Source organism: Trichechus manatus, unplaced genomic scaffold (assembly GCF_000243295.1).
Source record: "Trichechus manatus latirostris isolate Lorelei unplaced genomic scaffold, TriManLat1.0 scaffold00024, whole genome shotgun sequence".
NCBI classification, from domain to species: domain Eukaryota; kingdom Metazoa; phylum Chordata; class Mammalia; order Sirenia; family Trichechidae; genus Trichechus; species Trichechus manatus.
The window spans coordinates 827,833-845,894 of NW_004443960.1; the positions used below are offsets into that span (position 1 = coordinate 827,833).

General features: G+C 64.9%; 1 protein-coding gene across 1 annotated transcript; it reads right to left on the reverse strand.

Annotated features, from left to right (window-relative positions):
• Nucleotides 1-7,482: 7,482 nt before the first annotated feature.
• Nucleotides 7,483-12,888, reverse strand: TEKT4 (tektin 4). The gene is made up of 6 exons (XM_004373145.1): nt 12,355-12,888; nt 11,416-11,486; nt 10,620-10,763; nt 9,564-9,786; nt 8,810-8,964; nt 7,483-7,699 (listed from the first exon to the last, which is right to left on the reverse strand). The coding sequence occupies exons 1-6, from the start codon at nt 12,886-12,888 to the stop codon at nt 7,483-7,485; spliced, it is 1,344 nt and encodes a 447-aa protein (XP_004373202.1).
• Nucleotides 12,889-18,062: the final 5,174 nt, after the last annotated feature.

The following is an 18,062-nucleotide window of genomic DNA, read 5'->3' on the forward strand; positions in this document are numbered from 1 at the left end:
GCCAGCAGCTCTGGCCACTTCAGCTCAGCTACAGGGCCCCTAGTATTGGCTAGCTCAGCCAGGCTCTAGGGACTCCGGTCACTTGATCAGGAGAGATAGGACACCAGGGAGGGGTTCCGGGAGGAGGTGGCAGGTGATGGGGCTGAAGGGGCAAGAAGCAGGGGGAAGGCCCAGCCTGTTGGGGTGGGTTCTGGAGTGTTGGGGGGCTGGCAGGGAAAGGAACGAACACAGAAGTGGGTTGGGGAGGCGACCTGCCCACCCTCCATAAATGCCTCCCACCTGGAGGGACCCAGAGCAAGGCCACCCACCCTGCAAAGGGGACTCCACTTTGCTCCACAGATATGGTTCCTGTCACCCTGAGGCCACGTGGACCCCGACTTTTAGCCACATCCGAGTACAGGGCGATGCTGTGGGGGTCTGGGGCTCCCCCAGGCTTTTCCTCTATCCTCCCAGCTGATACTAACAGATGTGCCCCCCCCGCCGCACCCTAGATGTCCAGCCTCCGGGGTTGATCTGAGGACGAGCCTCTCACCTCCCCCGGCCAGGCCCCATGCTGCCCTCTTCACCCTGTCTCCGTGGCATCTGCCACCTCCTAACCCCCCTGCAACTCTTCCTGATTCCCCTGCTGGCTGGGGCTCCACGGGTCCAGCGTGTGGGCCTGGTCCGGATGTACCCCCAGGGCCAGCCCGACTCACTGTAGGTGCTTTGCAATTATCTCTTGGTGCAAAAACATCTGGACCGAAGCGGTGCCTGACTCAGCCCTTTATAAGCAAAACCGCTGGCTCCATCACAGGCTGCACTCCAGGGCCAGTGTCCCACCTGCCCCACAGCCCCGCAGCCCCAGCATCCCCCTTCCCCCTCCGCCCACCCCATCCCATATTTTGTTCTCTGTTCTATCTCCAGGCCCCAGCTGTCTTCCTCCCGGCCCAGCATGCAGTCGGCGCTGCGTAAATGCCAGCGTGAATCCTGCACTCGAGAGGATGCCTGGCCGCCGGGGGGTTCGGGGGGTGAGGCCTTCCGGGCAGGGCTGGCAGGGGCTCTGGGCGGCAGCAGCATGAGCACGGCGTCGGGCTTGACCAGGTGGCCGCTGAAGACGATGTAGAGGTCTCTGGGCTCTCTGTAGATGGCGTCGTCCCGGTCACGCCGGAACAGGCGCGCCCAGACGGTGTCGCCGGAGGCTAGCAGCAGCAGCAGGCTCTGGTCCTGCATGAGGCTGCGATCGCTGGGCTGTGCGTACAGCGCGACCGTCAGCTGCCAGTCTGCATTCTGTGCACGTCGCTCTCCTTGTAGTTCCAAGTGCGCACAGTGAGGCTCAGGAAGTAAATGCCCGGCTCGATGCACAGGAAGCGGCCCGCAGCCAGGTCGAATGCACGGTCCAGGTTCACCAGCTCCGTGTTGCAGGGCACAGCCTGCATGCCGTCGGCGCCATGCAGCCCCCTGCGGCGGCCCACCGAGAAGGCTGCACAGATGTGCTGGCACGGGGTGCCCGGCGGCCCTGTCTGTCCCTTCTGGCCTTGGGGCCCCGGAGGCCCTGAGTGCCCGGCGGGCCTTCCTTCCCACTCAGCCCGAAGCGGCCTCTGGTACCTGGCTCACCCTTCTCACCTGCAGGAGAAGCCATGGGGCAGGGCTGTGCCGGGCCCCCTGGGGTCCCCAGGTCTCTCCAGGCACCGCTGGGCTGAGGGCTCACGGTCAGACTCACTGACCCTGGGACCCTGCCTGGGACCTTGCCTCTCCAAGCCTCAGTGTTTTCATCTGAGAGATGGTGGTGTTAATCCGCCACCCACGGGCGGCGAGAAGTCACTCCCCAAGGTGCATTCTCCCCTGCCCCCTGCCCCCCGCCCACCTGCTGGCCATTCTGAGGCCTGTGGGGAGGGCAGGACAGCAGAGAGTAGGACACTGGCAGAGGAAGGATGGGAGGGTTGGGAAGTTCTTACCCAAGTCTAACCTAAGTGCTACCTGCTGTCTTTTTTGGCCTTCTCCCAAGAAGGATGCTGCTTTGGGTCTCTCAGGGCCCCTGGGACCCCTGACCCTGGGGTTGGGTGGCCAAGGGGCCACTCAGGCCAGTTGGGATAGACAGCACCCTCTGCCAGGCCACCTCGCCCCCTGCTAGGCAGGGGCGGTAGTGGTGGGGGGCTGACTGCCTTTACTCCGGCTGTTCCCCCAAGCAGGGGTGCTGCCCAGGTAAAGACCACTGCCTGCTCATCCCCTTCAGTGGCCTGAGCCCCAGGCACCAGAGCCCCTTCCCAGCCCAAAACACCAAAAAACTTGTTGCCATCAAGTCGGTTCCGACTCCCGGCAACCCTGTAGGACAGATTAGAACTGCCTCATGCGGTTTCTGAGGAGCAGCTGGCGGATTCCAACTGCTGAGCTTATAGTTAGCAGTCAGGCTCTTAACCACTGAGCCACCAGGGCCCCCCTTCCCAGCTCAGCCTGGCCCAAATCAGGGCTCCCAGGTGTGGGGCCCCTAGAGCTGCTTCACCTTCCCTCCCCGCCCCCAGCCCAGTCGCCTCCTTGGCAGGGTGGCGCTAAAGGCCCCCATGCACACCCACCCCTGACCATGGTGATGTCAATGGTGGGCCGCACACGAGGCAGCTGCCCCCACTTGTCAGGCCCTCTCCTCGGGGCATACGGGCTCGGTTAGGTGGCCGGGGGCCAGGCGGGGCGGCAGCAGTGGACACGTGGCCTCCTGGGAAGCCCCAGGCTTGGCCAGGCCCCCGAGGGCAGTGCCAGCACCAGGAGGGCAAGGACAGGGGCTGCCATCGCTGGAGGAGCCTGGGGGGAGGGAAGGGGGGGAGAGAGAGGGAAGGGGAAGGTGGAGGGGGGGATAGAAAGGAGAGAGAGAGGAGAGGGAGGGGAGGGGGAAACATGAGGGAGGGGAGGGGAGGAGGCATGGGGAGGGGGAGGCATGGGGGAGAGGAGAAGAGGAGGCGGAAGGGAAGGGATGGGGAAAAAGGAGGGAGGGGGAGGAAAGGAAGGGGTCTGAGAAGGAGACGCTCTGCCAGAGCCCCCAGCCCACGCAGCCCCAGGCTGTGTCCCGGTCTGGGGAGATGGAAGGGACCAGTGAGCTCCGTAGGGGTGTGCATGGTCTGCGCCCTTGAGGGGCCATGGTGGTTCAGGCCCAAGGCCCCGCCCTGCCTGCAGCCTCACTGCCTCTCGCCCAGTGGGATCTGGTGGAGCAGAGACCCCCAAGCCCAGCCTACCCTGGAGGGCTGGGGAGACCCCTCCTGCCCATTACCGTCGTCCCCGCGGGGTGCTCCTACTGCCGGCCGTCTCCCTGCCTCTACCCAGCACCCCTGAAAGAGCCCTTTCATGCCGCCCGGCGCCCGCTGCTTCCCCGGGGCCATCCAAGACCAACAGACGGGGCCAGCCTCAAAAGCCCAGCTGCTGGGCAGCGTCTGCAGGCCCCCTGGGTAACCCGCCTGCCCTCCGCCACCTGCAGAGGGGGTCTGCCGGGCTCTGCCCAGGGCCCAGGGTCCCTCCCCAGTGCTCAGGGCTGCCTCACGCCCAGGCCCCCGTGCCCAGAGCATGGGTCTGGGGGCCCGGGGTGTCTCTGGGGCAGGTGTGGCTGGGAATAGCACTGCCGCCTGGCAGCTCGCCTCCAGTCAGCGGAAACTGAGCCTGCTGCCCAATCTGGGGTGCAGCGACTTGGGAGAAGTGGGAAGGCAGAAGCCTCGGGGTGGGGGTCGGGTGCTGCTGGAGGTCAAGGGACACGGGTGGGGGCTGGTGCAGACCACAGCCACGTGCCTGTGCTGGTTCAGCCCCTCACCTTCCTGGTGAACACGTCCTCCCACCCAGGGGTACAGTTCCTCACTCCAGCCTGGCCTCTCCCCTCCATGTGGATGACAAAGGAGGGTCAACGGTGGGAGGGGAGGACCCCTTGCAGGACCTGGGACAGGAGACCAAAGGTGGGCCCACCGGTCACCACTGTGGGGGCTGTGCCTGCCAGAACCAGCCACCTCCCTGCCACCAGGTGATGACAGCCTATGCCAGGACACTGGCCCCAGCCTGCAGCCGTCTTGGCACAGATTCCAATTTACAGCCGTGTAGTGCCTGCTGCCTATTCGGGAGACGGCCCTGGCTGCCACTTCTCAGGCCCCCCCACAACCCCAGGACCAGGGTAGGACGGGGGACGGGGTGTTCTGTGACCACACGATCCTCTCGGGGCCCATGGTGAGGCATGGGGGGAGAGTGGCATGGCCGTCTCAGGTCCCCATAGGGCTCCAGGGGCCGGTGGAGCCTGCTGTCTGGCAGCTCTGGCCTGAGAGCCCCTAACCCTGGTGGTCACCAGGCTTCTGCTGGTTAGTCACATCTCCCGGTGGCAATAACAGCAAACCACCCCTAAATGTCCCTGAATTTTTGCAGCAGCTTAAGGGGGACCGGATGGACTCCTGGGGTTCACAGAGACAGACAGATGGACACTGGGGCTCTGCTACCACCTGGCTCTGAGCCTCAGTTTCCCCCCTGTGAGAGGGTGTCTATGGGCGCCTTGGGAGTGGCTGGGAGGAGAGGCCTCCTTGCTGTAACAGCCTGAAGCCCAAAGGAGGTAAAACATGCCCAGTGCTCAGAGCAACGCCCTGTTGAGACCCGGGAGGCCTGGGGCCAGGCATGGCCTCTGCAAGGGCAGAAAAAGGGAGCACTGCTGGCCAGCCGGGGTGGAGGTGCTGCTTCGCTGTCCTGCCCCCTGCCCACCTCCTGGGCAGCTAATGCCTCAGGGAGAGGCTGCCTCAGAGAATCCGCTGGGCCCCAGGGGCAAATCTCTCTGGGGACCCCCCGGCGGTCGAGTGGCCTGGGCGCACCCTCCCCTCTCAGGGTCAAGTACGAGGGGCTGGTGTTCCCAGCCCCCAGGGGCCATGGGGCGGTTATGAGAGCAAAGCACCCATCACCAGGGGCTGTGCCAGAGCCCCCCCACCCCACCCCGCCTGGTGCCAGTGAGCTCCCCGCCGGCCCCCTGCCTGAGCACTTAGCCCCCATCAGCTCACCACCCTCGGGCTGGGAGGCCCTGGGTGCACACAGGAGGCTGCGCACTCCACCAGGGTGGTAATGGAGGGTCGAGTGGCAGAGGCATGCAGGAGTGATTATCTCCCGACTCTTAATGGACACTTCCCTCTGAGAATCCTGTTGATGAGCTGCTGCCGCAGAGGGGGGTGAAGGCGGCCCTGGGAGCTCGTCGGAGTGGGGTTGGGCACGGCAGGGGTGCCGCACCGCCATCCCCTTCCAGGTCATGCGCAGCCCTCCTGCAGTCCCCACTGCTGTGCCTGATGCTGGGGTGGATGGTGCGCTTTTGCCGAGCCGTGGAGAGGGTGAGGGGTCGGGGTGGGAGCTGAGGCCTCCGCCCCCCCACCCCCACCCCATGACGCATGCCTTGGCTGGAGGGGGCTGGGTGCAGGAGAGAGGATTTGGAAAGGGCAGGGACCTGGACCAACAGCCTGGCTGCCCGTGGTGACAGAGGTCGGGGGTGGGGGGTGGCAGGGAGTTGGGTGAGGACGTTGTCCCCGAGTGGGTCCCGGGCCCTGGCGTCCTCGAGGCCATCATGGATGTGACAGTAACTGGCCCAAAGCCCCCAGGAGTCCTGACCCATCAGGAGGGAGACTCGGCCACAACGCTGTGTTCTTGATGCCTCTGCTCCTTGTCACCTGCTCCCTGTCACCTTTCAACAAAGGAGGGCTCCATTCTCGGGCCCGGGGTGACAGCTTTCAAGAAGAATGTTAATGACGTGCCTGCAGAAAGCAGGCTCCACAGCGCTGATTGTCTGCAGCTGCCTGCTGCCGCCTTCAGCGCAGCCACAGAAAGGACTGAAGCTCTGTCCCAAGTGCCCTGGGCCAGGAGGAGGGTGGGGGGCACCGCTGGGGTGGGGAGGGGCCCAGGGCTGGAGACAGGAGGGGCCAGCCCGTGTGCACGTGGTGAGCAGCCCCCTTGGGGCCTCTAGACCTGGGCTGCCCTGTCCAGGTGGTCACAGGGGCAGGGGACCAAAGGTTCCTCCCCTCCTCCTCCCCCTTCCTCCCCTCCTCCTCCCCCTTCTTCCCCTCCTCCTCCCCCTTCCTCCCCTCCTCCTCATCCTTTCCCTCCTCCTCTCCCCTCCCCCTCCTCCCCCTCCTCCCATCAGGGGAGAGGGGCCGCCTGGTGGATCCAGCAGTCCCGAGGAGAGTCCGGTGAGCAGAGGGGCTTGGTTGCAGCAATAAAGTGAGAGGCCAGGCATCCAGGCTGGAGAGGGGGGTCTGGGAGTGGCATTGTGCCTCTCCAGCAGAGGTTTCTGGGGCCAGGAGTCAGTGGTGATGGGAGAGGCCAAGGCATTGCAGGGCAGCTGGGGCAGCTGTCCAAAGGTGGGGTGGCCTCTCCGTCTGGCTCCATCCAGCATGTCCGGCTGGGACCCAACGGCCACCGGCACTGCATGGGAGGCACCCCTCCCTTGGCCCTCTCCCCTCAGCGCCTCCCCTCGGCCCCTTGGCCCCTCCCCTCAGCTCCCCCACCCCAGCAGTCATTTCTGCTCAGCATCCACTCCACAGCCCCTTCACTGGCCCCAAGCCACTCAGCACAGCTGCCCACCCCAGGGTATGGGCTCCATGCGTGGCCCACGTGGGTGGGTGGGCGGGAGTGGCAGAGGGGGGGCTTGCACCTCTCTACCCTCCGTGCTTGGTTGCCATAGGGGCAGCACGAGGATGGGGAGGGGAGACAAGGCCCGGACAAGAAGCCCGGTGGGCCTGGGTCTCCAGAGATGGGTCCCTACCCACTCACTCCCTGGGGCATGATCAGATCCTCTTCCTGGGTCTCATGCTGGGGATCTGAGGAAAGCACCATGTACCTCCAGCTGATATGCCCATCTGGGCTGTGGGGAGCCTGGGCACCCACGTCCCTGGCATTGAGAGCTGCCAGGCTAGGGAGGGGCACCCACCCTGGGGAACAGAGGCGGGGTGCTGTCGTGGGGGGTGCAGTGCTTTCTGTGTGGCCCAAGGCAGGGGACCGCAGTTGGGGGGCCCAGCCCCAACAATTCCCTGTAACTGTCAGATGTGCTCAGAATAGACGGGACTTGGAGTGGAGTGAGTGCCCTGTCCCCAGAGGGAGGCAAGCTTGGGAGTGCAGTGCAGGCAGGAGGGGGATGATGCAGGGATCCCTAGGGACTTCCCAAGGCCCTGACACTGCTGGGTGGGGAGACACAGGAGCCAGTGCTCACAGACACCTCGGCTCTGGGCTGGACGCCCTGTGAGTGGCCACAGGTGGGGCTGCACCGCAGGAGAGCACCGTCCTCACTTGGGCTTATCATGTGCTCTGAGGCACAGGGACACCTGGCCTCCCACAGGGGGGATGATGGGGTCCACAGGCAAAGCTGGAGATCCCAGCTGCACAGGGACTGAGTACCTGCCGAGGTAGGAGGTGTCCAGAGACCCCGCCTTGAACCGGCCTCCATGTGTAGAAAGCTAACATACTGTTTATTCAGGGTAGAGGAGATGAACTACAGGGCTGGTCCCTGCACGCTGCCCCGGCTGGTCACTGGTAGCCAGCCAGCCGGAGGACGGTGGGGTAGTGGGCGCGGTGGGTCATGCACTTCTGGCGGTCGATGAAGAGGCTGTTGGTCTTGACGGCGATGTCCTTCTCCAGGCTCATGCGCGTGTCTTCCAGGTTGTGCAGTGACTGCTCTGCTTCCAGAAGCTTCTCCTTGAGTGCCGTGAGGGACAGGTTCAGTTCCCCCACCTCACTCACCAGCCTGCGGTGGTGGAGCAGGGGAGGTGTGAGCTGGGGCTCAGGAGGGGGACAATGGGCACCCGGATGCCTGACATTCTGGGCTGGGAGGGGTGAGACTCAAGGTTCAAAGAGTGGGAGCTGAGAAGGGGTGCTCTTGGCCAAAATGCTCAACCAAAAAAGACTCCAAAAGCCCCAAAGGGAAGCCCACCAGAAGCGCGGGGGGAGACTGGGCTGGGGCCATGGTGCCACACGCGGCCTGAAAGCACGTGCTAGTGTGCTGGAACCCCTCAGGACCAGAGCATCAATTAAGAGTGTCACAGCTCTGCAGCCTGGACAGAGTATGAGCCTGTGTCTGCGGGTCTGCGTGGGAGCCATGTTCAACAGCGACACCTTGTGGTCATACCAAGCAACGGCAGTGGTAGGCTGACCAGCCTCTCAGTTCTTTCTCTTCATGAAGCTGGGAAGCCGGGCTGACTGACCCCTTTGAACCCAGTGAGGCCCCCCAGTTTCTTGAATAAACTGAGGGGAAGGGAAGGATGAGTGCTCAAGGGGGAGATACTTTTGTTTAGAAGGGCAACCGGGGACTCGATACATTAGGAAAATAAAAGGCAGAATCCCATCTATGCCCCAAGCTGTGAACATGGGTCACACCCATCACATCAGACATGTGAACGGCGTCCAGCGAGGCGGGGTGGACAGAACGGCCCCGCCCTGGCCTCTCCGCTCTGTGCCTTCAGGCGGCTGCCTCTTACCCCCGAGATCCCTCACTGGGAAGATGGGGACCCCTCCTGGGCCAGACCCCATGGGGTGCAGTGAGAACTTGTGGGTTGTGCCATCACATCCCTGGCACTCGGGGCCCTGACACTCTTAGCTCTCCCCGTCCCCCCCGGCCCCCTGTGCACAGTGTTCGGCTGGGCCAGGGTGGGAGCGTGTTTCTCTCCTGTGTGTATGAGGTATGCATGCATGGTGGCGCCGCCACTGTCTTCTCTCTAAATGTCCGCAGTCTGCGTGTGTCAGGGGGTTCCTGAGAGCCCCAGAGTGAGGGAGGCCAGGGAGGCGGCGATGGGTCCTCGCGGTCAGATGTGCCCACCCCTGGACTGCCTGGAGGCAGTGGCCGCAGAGGCCAGAGCACCTGAACTGGGCAGTGTCGCGGCACAGCTCCACGTTGGGCCGGTGTGAGCGCTGGTAGAGGCAGGTCTGAGCCACCTTCAGGGGCGCCTCCTTGTCCTTGATGGCCTGCTTCAGGGTTGCGACGTTGTGCTCCTGGTCTGTGATCTCCTGCAGAGTCTGGGTCAGGATCGAGCCTGTGAGCCCCGCAGCCCAGGGCGGGGGGCTGGCGTTTCCCCACCCGGGTCCCAGCATGGGGATGTGTGGGCAGCCCCTCCCTCCTTCCCAGGCTGGAAGACCCTGAGCCCTGGGGCTGTGTCCAGCAGTCAGCCCTGCCCACTGGCCCAAAAGAGGCATGGAGGCAGGGAGAGTGGCAAGGCCATCTCAGGCCCCCACAGAGCTCCAGGGGCCAGTGGAGCCTGCTGTGCGGCAGCTCTGGCCTGAGAGCCCCTAATCCTGGTGGTCACCAGGCTCCTGCTGGTTAGTCACATCTCCCGGTGGCAATAACAGCAAACCACCCCTAAATGTCCCCGAGGTTTTGCAGCAGTTTAAGGAGGGCCAGGGAGGTGTGGGGGCGGGTCTAGATCATGACCACGGGAAGTGATCAGCTGTGCAGCCGGGGTCCAAGGAGCCTGGTCTCTGCGGTTGTCGGGGCCCCACCCAGACCGTGGGCGGCCTGGGCGTGGTTTAGGTGGTGTGGGCGTGGCCTGACCGTGGACGGGCGGGGTTTGTCGTGATCTGGCGGGGGACTGGGCGGGGACTGGGCGGGGCGGCCCCACCTTGCGCAGGTGATCGTTCAGCTTGTGGCGTGCGTCCTCCAGCTCCTCGCAGCGACGCCCGAAGGCCAGGTTCACGGCATCGCACTGCAGCCGCAGGTCCTCGGACGTGTCCCGCAGGATGCAGTCGATGAGCTGCCGCAGGTTGGCTGAGGCCAGGCGCTCGCGCTCGGCGCGGTACAGGTTGTCCTGGCTGAACTTGGCCCACGTCTCGGGCGTGGAAGCGCTGCGGGGACGGGGGCGGCCGACGCCGCGGTCGGTGGGGGGCGCCTACCAACGGCTCCAGGTCCGCTGGGACCTCCCCGCGCCCCTGCAGCCTCGGCGACCCCGTGCCCCGTCGCGCCCTCGGATCCCCCAAGCACCCAGGGCCCCCGCGCCCCTGTGCCTCCTGCGCTTCCACGGATCCCCCGCCCTGGCGAGCCCGTGCCCCTGTGCACACTCTGCGTCCGCCGCGGCACGCCGCGCTCCTGTGACCCCCGCGAGCCCCCGTACAAACCATCCCTCTCGCTACCCAGCGCCCCCAAGACTTCCCTGGGCCACCCCGACGGGTTGCCCCAGTACACACCGCACTGGGCTATTCCCGTGTCCCCACCCGCGCCGAACCGCGTCCTCTGTGTCCCCAGCGACCCTGCGCCCCACACAGGCTCCCTCTGCAGATACCCCCACGTACCCCCTGCACACACCACGCCCCCATGCACCACTTGCAGACGCCCCCAACAAGCCCCACCAGGCGCCCGCCGGGTGCTGCCGCGGTGGGCGGTGACCGCGCGCCCTCTGCCGGCCAATCACGGAACTGCATACCAGCCGCTCCCCCGCCCCGCGTGATGCTCCCTCCCTTGGGCAGAGTTCCTGTTCGCCTCCCTGTCCCCAGAACTGCACAAGGGACCTGGGCAGTGAGGGCCTTGGGGCCAGTGGGGCTGCAGGAGGACGGCCCAGCAGAGCACACTCCGCCCAGGGAGGGAGAGCGGGCGGACCGTGATCCTGGTGGCGCACGGCTGAGCCAGGGAGGCTGTGCCCAGGTGGGCGCAGGTCCCCTTCCCGACGCGGACCTGGGCTTACCTCTCTTCCAGCCGGACCGAGTGCGGGTGGAACTGCACCTCGGTGCTCTGGTTGTGGTAGCGGGAGCAGGTCTCGTCGATGTTGTAAGCCTCAACCTTGTCAGACCAGTCCATTTCACAAGTCTCTTTGTGCTCCCTGTTCAGCCTGGGGGGCCGGGGCAGGACTGCGTCTGTGCTGTGCGGGGACGAGGCACCCCATCCTGGGGCCACTGGGCACCCCATCCGGGGACCACTGGGCACCCCATCCTGGAGCCACTGAGCATCCCATCCAGGACCACAGGGCACCCCATCTGCAGACGACTGGGCACCCCCCATCCGGGGACCACTGGGCACCCCATCCCGGGACCACTGGGAACCCCATCCCGGGGCCACTGGGCACCCCATCCCGGGACCACTGGGCACCCCCCATCTTGTGGCCACTGGGCACCCCATCCTGGGGCCACTGGGACCCTTGATGCTACAGGCCTGGCCCCAATTCTCAGCTTCAGGGTGGCTCAGGGCACAACCTCAGTTGCCCAGTGCAGGACCCACAGCCTCTGGGGCCCCTGCCTGGTCAGCAGCATCTAGGAACAGCTGCCCAGGCCTCTGGTGTATGCCTAGCCTGGCCCCTGGACACTCAGGCCTCATAGGCCTGGCTGGAACCTGCCACCAGCCTGCTCAGTGCCCTCCCCTCCCAGCCCTGTGCCCCGGGCTGTGTGGCTTGGGGCAACTCCCCTGCCCTCTCTCAGCCCCAGGGCCAGCCAGTGGGCCAGGAATCATCCTGAGGGCAGCCTGGGGGCGGGCAGGCAGACACCCACTGGATCTGCTTCACGGCTTGCATGATGGTCCTTTTCAGGAGCCCCTGAATGTTCCGGATGAGCTCGGCCTCCTGCAGGGGGAGAGGACCCACCTGAGCTGCAGGCCCTGCCGGGCTTGGCTAAGCAGCCTCCCTGGTGGCCGAGCTGGCACGGCCCTGGTCAGCTCCTCAAACACTGGGGCAACAGGGCTCTGGGGGCACACAGGATTGGGTGGGCCAGGCACCCACCTTGTCCTTTTTCCTGGAAAACAGGGACATACACCCGTCTCTTTCTCACTGGGTTAATTCTGGGTTTTTAAATGATTTCTGAGGCACTGTAAGAGGGTCATTTTTTCCAGAGGCTTCTTCTAGGGGCTGCCAAGACGGTCCATCCAGAGGTGGTTCCCACATGCCTGGGACTCAGCCCCCCCCCCCATGGCTCTGGGGGTCCTCACTGTGGCTCGTCCTGTGAGCTGAGGGACATCTGCCCAGCCATTGGCCTCCGACCCCTGGGGGACCAGATGTCCCCCTGGGCCAGACCCTCAGGGCTTCTTGCCAGGAAAGGCTTTCCCATCCCGAGGATCTGAGGGGAAACCCGTGTTTCTCGCACAGTCACGGCGAGTTTTCTGTGTTGGACCCTTCTCCCTGGTGAAGTTTCTCCCTGTCAAGCACTAAATGCCGCTTGTGTGTGGGCCTAGCTCTGCTCTCCCGCTCTGTGGCTCTGCCTTCAGGTCCTGCTTCGTATGTAGTGTTTGAATTACTGGTCGGCGGTGGGTGGGGTGTGGGGTGAAGAGGGGCCTGGAGGTCCAGGCAGAGGGGTACACGGAGCCTGAAGCCACCATGAGGGTGCTGGGTGCAATCGGGCAGCACTGAGGGGTGAATGGGAGGGGGAGGACGACACGCCCCCCTCTGCCCCCTGCCCTGGCAGGTGCCTGCGCCCCGGGGTCTGCGTGCGCAGCACCTTCAGCAGCTCCATCTCCACGTAGTCGCGCACGAGGTCGGGGTGCTGGCGGCGCTCACGGCACTGCAGGTTGTCAGTAGCGATGGAGTAGGGCAGCGCCGTGGCGTCGAGGGCGCGCTCCAGCCGCAGCTTCTGTGCCAGCAGCAGGTCAGTCTCGGCCAGCAGCTCCTCGATCTCACGCTGCAGCTCCGACTTCCAGCCGTGGGTGTCCTGCAGCCGCTCGCCCACCCTGCGCGTGCTGTCCTCCTGCGTGCGCTGCGCCAGCGCCTCGGTCTCGGCCGCCAGCTGTTGGCTCACGTGGCGCTGCCGCTCCGACTGGTCGCGGTCGGCAAAGGCCTGGTGGTAGCGTGCATAGCAGTTCTGGAACCACTCGTCCACCAGGTACTTGGCGGTGCGGAAGCCGGCGGTGGCCAGGCCCGCCGACGTGTAAGCGCCGGTGTTGCGCGCCACGTCGTACTCCTTGCGCGGCAGCTCGGACACGTGCACGGTCTGCGGGGCTGGCTCCTGGGTCACGAGCACGTCCGTCTGCGCCATGGTGCGGCCGCCGGTCCCCCAGGCTCAGCCCGGCGGAGAGGGAGAGAGGGGACCCAGGCGGTCAGCCAGGCAGTGCGACCTGTTCTGCCCAGAAGAAGACGCCGCTCCCGGTCGCCCCGGCAACGCCGTTCACTGGACGCTTTCTGGTTGCTGGGCAACGGGGATGTCCCGCCCCCCCACAGCCGCCTTCTTAAAGGGCCAGGAGCCCGGACCACACATGGAAAACCTCAGCCAAGGGGTCATACCCCCTTGGAGGACCCTCGGGCCAGGCGGAGCCATCCCCCAGGGTCTCCCCTTTTGTGTCTTCAGTGGTAACATTTGGGGACACGGGGTGGGGGTTGGGGTTGTCCTGCTGCCTACCACCGTCTCTTCTTCATTCATTTGTTCACGCGTTCATTCGTTCCTGGGATTGTTCTCCCGGCCTCGTCCTGCTCTTGACTCCGGCTCAGCTGTGGGCAGGACAGACGAGGGCCCTGCCCCCACCCTCGCCCGTCCGGGTGGGCCCCAGCGGTGACAATGTTATTTTCTAGACCAGCAGCCCTAGACTGGGCCCTTGCTCGGCCCCGTGTCTCCCCAGCGCCAGCGCATCATCACAGTGTGGTCCTGAGGCTGCAGCGAGGCCACTGCTCTGTCCTTGCTGGTGTCCACTCTGGAGAGGAGAGGGGAGGGCGGGTGACGAGTCAGAGCCGACGGCAGCGCCTGCCTGGGAAGGACGGGGCCTCCTTTGGCTGCAGCCTCCTCACCCGACACCCCAGAGCAGCTGGGGTCCTTCGGCCCCTGCCCTGCCGGCCTCATTCGGAGGCTTCCCCTGAGGCTCCTGGGCCGCCGACATCTCCTCTTCTCCTTGCATGTCCCTAGTGCCAGGTCTCCGGGCACAGCGGGGAGGATCTACTGTTTTAATGGAAAGTTAAAATCGGCCTCAGGGTTGTCCGAAGTCAGACCCTCAAATCTGCCTCAGTAGGGAGGCAGGTCCTGTCCTGGGAACGATGCCCCGGGGCTACTCAGTCCCGGACTGTGAAGCTCAGGCCGATGGCAGGAGGCACATCCAGTCCCTGGGCACCGCTTGACGCCCAGGCATCCTGGGGGTCCGGTAGAACCCTGAGCGCCAGAGGCAATGATCAACTGGGCCAGCAGAGGGCACCATTGACCGCAAAATGCCTGAGGCACCTGCTCCTGGGATTCCCTCCGCACTCGGTGCGCTTGGATGGACCACTGGTCCGGGTGTCCACCGCCCCGCGCGCCTTGGCTCCTGGGGTTCCTCCCACCTGCCGACCCGGGGCCGACCGCACCTGCAGCCCTCAGAAGGAAATGCAAAGCCCACAGCACGAGTCCCGAGGTTCACCCCTCCACCTCCTCTCCTGCCACTGTCCTAAACCCTGCTCCGGCCACACCAGCCCCAAGCTCCTCCTCAGACACCAAGCCTGGTCCTGACCCCAGGAACCCCAGACCCAGGGGACCTGCTGGAACACACGGGGTAAGGAGGAGGACACTGGGGGCCTTCACCGGGTTTAAGCTCGGCAACCTGGGGCTACTCTGACCTTGCGGCCTCGGCCTGTGCTTGCCATGTGGGTGCTGGGGTGCTGATGTTCTGGGGTGCTGGTGTGTGTGGTGGGGTGGTGAGGGGCTGATGTTCTGGGGTACTGGTGTTTGTGATGGAGTACCAGGGTGCTGGGGTACATAGTGGGGTAGGCCAGCAGCTGGGTTCTGCCCACGTGGGGCCCTCTGTCTAATTAGGGGGAGGCTGAGGCTCAACGTAGACTCACGTTATGGCTGAGGCAGAGGCTGTTCCGGGAAGCTTTCCAAGACCTGGGGCTGGGCCCTCCCACCCCAGCCAGTGCATCGACACACCAAAAGGCTTCGGGGGCCCTGATGGGGTGCAGACACCCAAGAGGAGCCCCAGGGTTGGGAGCCCTGCCCTTGTAGACCTTGTGGCAGGGGAGACCCCCACTCTGCACCTCCATTTCCCTGTACGCTTTGGGGATAACACCAGTCACCATGCAGGCTGCTGTAAGCCCGTGGCGCAGGGCTGGGAGTGACTGGTGACCTCTTCCTGGCCCCAAGCAGCCCCTTCCCCACCTCAAAGGCCCTGGGTGCCACACCTCCCAGGTTGCAGCAGGGCCAAGGTGAGCGCGTGGAGGGGGGCTGTGGCAGAGCGGCCAGCAGCCGGCACACAGGGCTTATTGAATTTATTTGTATCCAGATTGCATTTGCAAGGGGAAAATTGAGTCTCGCCACTTGAGGTTCTGCAGAAAGGTCCTCCCCCTACACCATTCTCTCCAGCAGGCTCCGAGGTCCAGAACCCGTGGTGGGGAGGGGTCACCCCCAACACTCCCCCCGACAGCTTGTGCATGCTCCCTTCCCCCAGCACAGCTCTGCACACCCCCGCACCTTGAATCCTGGGGCCGCCATAACCGAATGCCGCTGACTGGGGACTTCCAACTGCGGCAACCCGTCCTCCCCTGGTCCTGGAGGTCGGAACGCCGAAATCAAGTGTCCGCAGGCTGGGTTCCTTCTGGAGGCTCGAGGGGAGGCTCTGTTCCTCGTCTCTCCAGCTCCTGGTGGCCGGAGTGTTACTGGGCTAGTGGCTGCACCGCCCCGTCTCTGCTCCACGGTCACGTGGTGTCTTTGCCGTGTCTGTGACCCCCTCTTCTTGTAGGGACACTGGTCACTGGATTTAGGCCCGTCCTAATAGCCTTGTCTTAACTCAAGGTCACCTGCAAAGACCCTGTGTCCAACCCAGGTCACATTCACAGGTTACAACCTGAACATGCCTTTTTGGGGGGGCTCAGTTCACCCCAGTACACCCCTTAGTCATGCTTTCCCTCCCCCAGGGTGCCCCTCCCTCTGGGTCTGGAGAGTGGGCCCCCCTCTTGGGTCCCCTGGCCTGGGAGGGTCCTGTCTTGGGCCTGCAGCTCTGGCCCCTCACCTCGGCTCCAAGTCCCCATCCCACGGCACCCCGGCCCTGGGCCTGCCCAGGGGCAGCTGCAGAGATTGACCCCACCTCCGCCAAGGACACCCGGATGCCGGCCGTGCTTGCTGACCTCGGCCCTCTGTCCTGACTCGACACTGGCTCCCCAGGGACCCTGACCCAGCCCACAGGTCGTGAGGCCTAGGGCTTACCCCCCAGAAATGGGGGTCATGGTACTGGACCTACCATACCCACGAGGGGCTGGGGTACAGGGGTCACTGCGAGATGGCAGTCCCTCACGCTGCATCACAGTCTCCCTGGGGGCCACCCAGGCAGGAGGGGCCGGCCTAGCCCCCTAGAGGCCCGTGGCCCCCTCCTTCATCCTTCGTACCACGAGGTCACCAGACAGGAAGAAGGGAACCTGTCACCTCCGCCCAGCTTCACAGGAGGTCCAGGTGGTGTGACAGCCCAAGGTCACACAGCTGGGGTTGGAGGGAGCGGAGACACGGCCATCTGGCTTCCCTGGCCCCTGGGGCTGCCCCCTCCCCCACCTCCACAGGAATGACAACTCAAGGAGCCTCGGAGCCGGCTGCCTGCCGGGTGCCAGCGGTGGCTTGTTCCCACTCTGTCTCCCCAGGAATGCTTTAATAACAAGAAGACAAGAAGCGGCCTGCAGCCCCGAGCCCATCGTGGGCCCCACAGCCAGTGCTGATGCCGGGGGTGGGTGGGGTGGAAATGAGCTGTCCTTCCTGGCCCTCCAGGAGCCCCCGCTTCACAGGATGGGGGCTGGCCAGGGGCGGGAGTGTGGGCCAAAGGAGGATGACCCAAGAGGGCTTCCTGGAGGAAGGGTCCCCTGCCCAGCCTTGAAGGATGGGCGGTGGGGACTGGGGCATACTGCCAAGGCTGTGAGGGGTGGGGGAGTCCTGCAAAAGCCCAGCCCCCTCCCTGGGGAGGACACAGCCAGACGGACAAGGAGAAGAGAGTGTCTGAGCGGCCCAGTCAAGGTGGGCATGGTGCCACATCTCTCAGCCTGGCAGCCCAGTGGAGGGAGGCTGACAGAGACTACGGCACCCTCCGCTGAGTCCCTGTCTGTCCTCCTGGGCAGGGGCGGAATGTGAGGACTCCATACCGAGGATGCTGCCCATCTACCCTCTCCCAGGGAGCCGGGGCTCAGGCAGTGGGGCTCTGGGCAGGGCATGGTGCCTCGGTTTACCTGCTGGAAGGTAGGCGGCCGCGTGAGGCCATCTCGGAGGTGTATCCATGTCCAGGACTCAGCAGTGGTCAGTGTCACCCAGAACGTCCCCACCTGCGTGGCCTGAGTGGGCAGCAGGTCTGAATCCAGTACCTGAGGCTGTGGAGCCGCCATGTGACTGCTCTGTGCTTCTGTTTCCCCATCTGGAGAACAGAGGTGAGGCCAGGCCCTCCCTCAGGGAGGACTGGGCAAGGCCGGGTGTGTGCATAGCTCTCAGTGAAGCTCCTACACAGCTGCGCCTACCGTCTGACCCCACTGGAGCGGCCTGACCCCTCTGGCCTCGCTCCCACCTGGAGGGCACCTTGGTCTGCATCAGCACCCAGAATGAGGCCCTTTCCCTGGCAAAGTCCCGGGCACCGGAGTGGAGTGGGCCTGCGACAGGTCGGAGGGGAGGCCGGGAGGGTCTGAGGTGAGGTGGGCGTTCCCGGCAGGCCCCCGGCGGGCCCCCACCCAGAGAGGGCAGACTAAAGGAGGTGACTGTTCTTAGTAGCAGGTCCAGGAGCCAGCCCTGTCCCTGTGACCTTCACCAAACCCTCAGCCCCGCCCTGCAGAGCCAGCTCCAGACACATCTGAGCTAAATGGGTTTTAAGAAGCTATAAAACTCCAAAATACAATGAAATCACTGTGAATCCTGCTGCAGGAGGCAGATAGACAACCAATGCTGGAAGGGCGGGAGGAGGCGGGGGGGGGACGACCCACGCTGGAAGGATGGGAAGAAGCATCTGAGCCAAGACCATGAGCTGCAGAGACCCACATGGTTTCCAAAAGGGACTTCAGCCCGGTGACACGGACCAGGACAGACACAAAAGTGTGCGTGAGGGACAAGCCTGGATGGGACCAGAAGAATGCCGGCAGCCGGCCACTCCACAGAGCAGGGGCTTGGCGCTGCCAGAGGTGACCTTGGCCAGCCCAGCTGTGACCTTGGGTGACTGGCCTCCCGTGCTGGCCCCTCCGGCTGCCAGCGTCAATGACGACAGAGTCCCTGCGAGCTGAGACAGACATAGCATGTGGCGT

Coding starts and splice junctions, on each gene's coding strand:
- TEKT4 (XM_004373145.1), bottom strand. CDS start 12,888: ATGGCGCAGACGGACGTGCTCGTGACCCAGGAGCCAGCCCCGCAGACC. Junction 11,487..12,354: donor TGGAGATGGAGCTGCTGAAG/GTGCTGCGCACG, acceptor CTCCCCCTGCAG/GAGGCCGAGCTCATCCGGAA. Junction 9,787..10,619: donor TCGGTCCGGCTGGAAGAGAG/GTAAGCCCAGGT, acceptor CCGTCCCCGCAG/CGCTTCCACGCCCGAGACGT.